Source organism: Morus notabilis, unplaced genomic scaffold (genome assembly GCF_000414095.1).
Source record: "Morus notabilis unplaced genomic scaffold, ASM41409v2 Scaffold698, whole genome shotgun sequence".
NCBI classification, from domain to species: domain Eukaryota; kingdom Viridiplantae; phylum Streptophyta; class Magnoliopsida; order Rosales; family Moraceae; genus Morus; species Morus notabilis.
Genome location: NW_010358448.1, coordinates 1 through 7,490, shown reverse-complemented (window position 1 = coordinate 7,490; position 7,490 = coordinate 1). Strand labels below are relative to the sequence as shown.

The window sequence follows — 7,490 nt, the reverse complement described above, 5'->3', positions numbered from 1 at the left end:
CAATCTGAAGAATTGTTTTTTTCTTTTCTTTTTCTTGTTTTAGCAGAATGTTTAAAAGTACTTGTTACTAACTCCTAAACAATTTTTCGCTTAATTACAAGTCTGTTGATTACCGTTACTTCATGTGCAATTCTGCTATCAAAAGACTAATTACTCTCTAGATATGTTAGCATATCTTAGAGCAACTTTAACCATGCTAGCTATTTCATGTTTTTACGCAAAATGACTAATGATTTAGTTAGAATTTAACTTTTATTCACCCCAACTATTAGCTAAATGGTTAGCTATTTTGGAGAATTCATTTCACACTAACTAAATATAGCTAGTAAGAAAGGACTAACCATATGATTTTTTGTATTATTTTGTTCTTTCAAATCATAATAACTTGTTCTTTCAAATCATAATAAATGCAAAGGTTATTTCTAAATTAAATAAGCTATTTATATTTTTAAACTCAATAAATATTAAGATAATCTATGCTTAGGTAAAATAGAGAGTATGGTCAAAATGTATCACCCAAAAATTATTAGCTAAAATAACTTTTTAGCCATTTTAACTAAAATTAACTTAAATTTTGAGGGTTCCCTTGGAGATGTTCTTACTCAACAATACTCAACGATAATGTTTTCTTACTCAATAATTTGTAGACATAAGCAAACGTTTACTTTCTGAGCATTTTTTTAATTAATTTCTGTGACCATAATTCAAAACAAAATCATTTAATAAATCGATAAATGAGTACCTTGTGTGTAGCGGTAAAATTAATCTGCTGATTAACTAAAGAACAATGTATATAATTGACTAATATGTATAAGAGAAGTTAAATTAAATAAAATTAATTAATTTGAAACCATTTTAATAGTCTAAGAAATATTATGATGTAACTTTTAACATAAGATATATAATAATTTTATATATAAAAGATTAGTATTGTTATTACACATCCGTCCGACATAGGTAACAGATTTAGACTTTTAAGGCAGTATTTTTATAGTTACACTAGGAGATTGAATTTGAATCTAATCCTAAGATACTATCAAATAATTTAAACTAAATACTTATCTCCTAATAACTAATAATTCAAAATAAACATAAGATATATAATAATTTTATATATAAAAGATTAGTATTGTTATTACACATCCGTCCGACATAGGTAACAGATTTAGACTTTTAAGGCAGTATTTTTATAGTTACACTAGGAGTTTGAATTTGAATCTAATCCTAATATAATATCAAATAATTTAAACTAAATACTTATCTCCTAATAACTAATAATTCAAAATAATTCAAACTTTGAACTAAAAGATAATCACTAATCTAATCTCTAAATTCTAAAGATAAACTAAATACAAACTAATTTAAATTTAAATAAATTAATCATCCTTATCAATAGGTAATTCCCGTATACATGTCCTCCATCAAAAGGCTAACCCACATATTCAATCTCCACAAGCAATCTTAAACTTCTGAGACTATTTCAGAATTTAAATGAGCTCGAATAGGCTATTTCAGAATTTAACGCCCACTAATATTATTCATTCTGGATCAATTTGCTACAGTATGCGATTTTTTTCTCTAAAAAAGTTTTCAAGACGTATCCAAATAGTACATGCAAGATTTTACTTTCTGTACAGATTTCAACTTCAACGGCATATTCAAACGCCATTTTAAATTTTAATTTTGCGTTGCTTATATTTTATAATTCAAATAAAAAAAATTCAATTGTTGCGATTTGAACTCTCGAACCAAACAAACAAGAATCATAGGAATTATTTTTATGTTTTTCAACATGTGAAACTACTAATGTAATTATTTGTCAATGACATAATTTTAAACATGACAATGTCCCATATTATTTTATAAGAAAATATTATTTATTCCACCTTTGCTTTCTTATTAAATAATAATCACTTGTTAATTTTATAGTCACCGTTTGCTTGCTCGTGAGTAGAACGTGTATAATTTTAAACTTTAGCTTCTAGAATTTCTTAGCTATATATATTATGGAGGCAATTAGTAGCCTTTACGAAAAACAAACTGATCAAATGATCTAGAATTTCTTAACTAGCTTAACAAGCATAACAAACCAATTCTAATAACAAACCATTAACCACTAACCATTTAATACATTGATAACTAATTACTAACACAATCCTATCAGATATCACATTATAATACGATATTGTCAAGAAGTCTTTCGAATAAGTGGAATCAACATTAACCAAAAAAAAAAAAAAAAAGAGAGAAAAGTTTTTAATTAGATGAGATTCGGTAGTTTGCTGGGGTCGGTCCGCTCAGGCAGACCTTAGTATTGTTCTGATTTAAAATGCAATTTTCGTTTTGAAAAAAAAAAAAAAAAATAGTAAAGGTTCCCTATTAAACACCAAATTAGCTATCAATACGAAAGGTGGATAAATGTATATAGTCAAAACACAAAATAGAGTTTAAGAAGAAAAGAAATTAAAATGAAAATGAAGCTACGTAATTCATATTTTTTATATTCGTTTTGCACAGTTTTAGCAGTGAAATAACGAACAAAACAACGAAATCAAACAAAGTAAAGAAACTAATAATAATAGGACCACGCACCGTCTATATAACACTAAAGTAGCGTTTATCCATGGCCTGATCACAATGAAGGTTTTTATCTTGTTGAGAAACCTTCTTTCTTTTTGTAGTGTTGCATTCTCCTAATATAGTGATATTTTATTTGTAGGTTTATGGTCTCAAACAATCTGAAAAATCGTTTGGGTTGATAATTTTTTGTGTTCAATCTAACCAATCTAAAGAATCGTTTTTTTTTTCTTTTTTTTAGCAGAATGTTTAAAAGTACTTGTTACTAACTCCTAAACTATTTTTCGCTTAATTACACGTCTGTTGGTTACCGTTACTTCATGTGCAATTCTGATATCAAAAGACTAATTAATCTCTCTAAGATGTGTTAGGCAACTCCAACCATGCTAGCTATTTCATGTTTTTAGCCAACATGACTAATAATTTAGCTAGAATTTAGTTTTCTCTACTCCAACCATTAGCTAAATGATTAGCTATTTTGGAGAATCCATTTCACACTAACTAAATATTGCTAGCAAGAAGAAGGGGCAAGTCATTTGATTTTTTGTATTATTTTGTTTTTTCAAATCTCAATAAATGCAAAGGTTATGTCTAAATTCAATAAAGTTATTGATATTTTTAAATGCAATAAATATTAAGATAATCTATGCTTAGCTAAAATAAAGATTATGGTCAAATTAAGTGTGTCACCCCAAAAAATTATTAGTAAAATAACTTTCTAGCTATTTTAGTTAAAATTTAACTAAAATTTAGAAAGTTCCCTTAGAGATGACTCAACAACAGTAAACGATAATGTTTTCTTACTCAACAATTTGCAGGCGTGAGCAACGTTTACTTTCTGAGCATTTTTTTAAAAAATTTCCGAGCATTTTTTTAAAATTTCCGTGGACATAATTCAAAAAAATCATTTAATAAATCATTTACCTTGTGTGTAGCTTTAAAATTAATCCGCTGATTAACTAAAGAACATGGTACATAATTTACTAATATGTATAAGACAAAAAGAATTAAAGAAAATTACTTAAGCATCTAGAATTTTATAGTCTTTGCTTTGTTATTAAATAATAATCACTTGTTAATTTTGTATTCAACGTTTGCTTGCTCGTGAACTTAACCATCTAGAGTTTCTGAGCTATATATGTAATGGAGGCAATTAGTATCCTTTGCGAAAAACAAACTGATCAAACGAATTGATCAAGAAAAATGAAGTACTTTACTTTTTCTTCGTTCTTTGCCAAAATTATCATCTTTCTTTTTCCATATGCGTTGCTAGCTTCCAGTGATCACACTCATGAACACTTTCTTCAATGCCTCACCACTCGTATATCCAACCTCACCTCCACAAATGAAACCATTATCTATACTCAAAATGATGCGTCATATTCTACCGTATTGAATTCCTCCATACAGAACCAACGTTTCAATACTGAATCAACCGCAAAACCTTTCGCTATCATCACACCATTGAATGTCTCCCACATCCAAGTCACTGTTTACTGCTCCCAAAAGCATGGCATGCTAATCAAAGTTCGAAGTGGTGGCCATGATTATGAGGGTCTTTCTTACGTGTCCAATCAGCTCCCTTTTATCATACTTGAGCTGAGAAACCTAAGCTCGATTAGTGTTGATGCGGAGGGCAAGTCAGCATGGGTTCAAGCTGGAGCTACACTAGGTGAGGTTTATTATTGGGTTGCCAATAAAACTGGAAATATTCTAGGCTTCCCCGCCGGCGGTTGTGGCTCTGTGGGTGTTGGTGGACATTTAGGTGGAGGAGGCTACGGGTATTTGGCGCGAAAATATGGGCTTGCAGCTGATAATGTTGTTGACGCGGTAATAATCGACGCCCAAGGTAGAATTCTTGATAGGAATTCTATGGGGGAAGATTTGTTTTGGGCCATACGTGGTGGTGGAGCAGCAAGCTTCGGAATCGTTGTTGCATGGAAACTTCGACTAGTTCCCGTGCCATCAACAGTGACTGTGTTTAAGGTCCCAAGGGATATGGCCGACGATGCAACAAAGAAGCTCGTACATCGATGGCAACGGCGTGCCCACAAAGTCGATGAGGATCTAACCATCTTCATCAGGTTCTTAACCGTGAATTCTACAGATAAAAAGGGGAATAAGAAAATTGTGATACAACCTAACTTCATGACCACGTTCCTAGGCGGTGCAGATACATTGCTTCAATTGATGCAGAAGGAGTTTCCTGAGATGGGTTTGGTAAGAGAAGATTGTACCGAATTGACATATGTCCAATCCTTTCAGTATTTTTATGCACAGGGAAATGGATCCTTGGATGTTTTACTTGATAGGACAACTCAGTTCAATGATTTGGCATTCAAAGTGAAATCTGACTATGTGAAAGAGCCTATTCCAGATGACGTATTAAAAGGAATGTTAGAAAGGATGTATGACGAAGAGGTAGGAAGGGTTTTGATTGATTTTTATCCTTACGGAGGGGAAATGAACAACTTCTCAGAATCTGCAATTCCGTTTCCACACCGAGCCGGAAACATATTCAATATTCATTATCAAGTGACTTGGAAAGGAGAGTCCAAAAAGCATCTAAGTTGGATAAGAAGACTTTACAATTCCATGACTCCGTATATGTCAAAAAATCCAAGAACTGCATATCTCAACTTCAGAGATCTTGACATTGGGATGAATGAGAAAAGGAGTAACACCACAAGTACCCTTACTCGTATAGCAAAAGCAAATATTTGGGGTACTAAATATTTCAAGAATAACTTCAACAAGTTGATTCAGGTGAAGACAAAAGTTGATCCAGCTGATTTTTTTAGAAATGAACAAAGCATTCCATCTCTTCTTAGCCCTTAAAAGGTGATTAGATATCATTGTGGATTAAATTATAACAATAGCTTTCTTATGTTTTCCTTTCCAAATAAAGGTGTCCTTGTCGGGATTGACGTCCTGAAAGTATGATATATAATAAAAGACTTCATTATTATGTGAAAAATTTCATTATAGTGTGCATGTATCATTGAATGTTTTATGAATATCATTGAAAATTTCACGATTATTTATGTGATCTTAAATATTTTGTATAAATATTACATATATACTAGTAGATAATATTTAAGGATAATAATCGAAATAAGTCCATAATGAATTTGATTAAAGTTCGGAATCTTTAATCAAGAACATTACTAATAAATGTCATTTCTATTAATAATGTAATGAGCTTATTTGCATCGTTAATATGGAGAGATATTGAATGAGTATATTTTACATAATGTGATTATGTAGGACCGGGACAAAACGCGAATTGAAGTCCTAATAATTTTCGTTAAGTATGGAAATAAGAATCGAGTCTACCAATAATCATATATAGAACAATCTCAATCCTGAATTATTAACAGACTCATATTTATGGAATTGTGTTTTTTAACTTACTCGATACGGATTTTGAGACACCTAAATCCTATTCCTTGCATCTTGGAGACATGATTAAAGAGGTAGTCAGAATGTTAAAATACAAGATGGAACCTATTCCTTAAGACATTAGTAGATAAATAATTTTCTTGCCTTATTGATTCGGTACTTGAATTAGTAGGAGCTCCAATTCATGAACTCGTTTCATACAATCACTATCAATTAAGAATCAATGGTACTCAACAATAAAGAGATAATTAGAGAGGTTAATGAATTTCACCTAACTCTAATTATGAATTATTTATTAAAGATTAATCTATATATAATAGCTATATCAAATGGACATTCTACAGATATAATTTTTTATAACATTGAGAGTACAATTCCAAGTTTATAGTGGAGTAATTTTAGAATTCATTGATTAATTTATTAATTCATTAAAGAGCTTGATATAATTATTAATTTTATTAGAGCTTGATATTATATGTTTCATAAGTTCTCGCGTCATTCTTATAATTTTTGCTTGACATAAAGGTTATTATGGTAATTTAAAATTATAGAATTTTAAACTAAATCACTCAATAAATTATTTATGAATTATTTATGAATTAAATAATACGATTATTTAATTAAATAAAGTTTGAAATTATCTCTTCCAATGCCGCATGATAGGCGTCATCGAGACAGTATCTTTAGAAGTCTGAACTACTAGAAGATAACTAGATTTGATGAAGTGTCTCTTCCAAATTTGATTAAGTAGGAGTCTGGGATTACTAGATTTGATGAAAATATCTTTAGAAGATAACTATCGGTCATTATTGAGGAGTCTGGGATCGAATTTATAAATAGAGGTGAAGAGAAAATGAACAAAATTTTAGTCTTCTGATAAGTCGTTGTCACACCAGATCTTAGAGCCACAAAATCAAAGCCACGATCAGCGACGAGGATCTCACCGGGTTGTCCATAGCTTTTCCGATAAGGAATAGCACAGATCAAGCAAACGCCAATTTGATGCTTCTCACAGATCTGAAATCTGAGTTTTTTCATTGATTTTTGTGATTTTTATGATATCTGAGATCTGAGTTTGGATTTTTTTGGGTGATATTTGTAGTTTCTAAGATATGAATTTTTGGTGGATTTTTTGTGTGTGTAAATTTGAGATCTATGATTTTTGTGAATTTGATAAATATTGTCTTTACCATTAAAATTTAATTCTCAATTCAGTAAATACCATATTTACCGGTGAATGCAGTATTTAACGGTTGCAAGAGTCGATGGCCAGATTTTCAAATAAATATGGTATGTATGATACTTATCAATCGCCGGAGCATATCATCGGATTTTCAGATAACTATGGTAAACGTGGTATGCACCAATAAATATGATATTTACTAATAAATATGGTATTTATAAATTGCTGAAGCAGGTCGTCGGATTTTTAAATAAATATAGTAAATATGATATTTATAAATAAATACAGTATTTATCGATAAATACGGTATTTACTCACCCTCGGAGTT

The 7,490-nt window shown here is 30.4% G+C and overlaps 1 protein-coding gene across 1 annotated transcript; it reads left to right on the top strand.

Annotated features, from left to right (window-relative positions):
* Positions 1-3,780: 3,780 nt before the first annotated feature.
* On the top strand, positions 3,781-5,415 carry LOC112090517 (cannabidiolic acid synthase-like). The gene has a single exon (XM_024162005.1). It carries the CDS (start codon positions 3,781-3,783, stop codon positions 5,413-5,415), a length of 1,635 nt encoding a protein of 544 aa, XP_024017773.1.
* Positions 5,416-7,490: the final 2,075 nt, after the last annotated feature.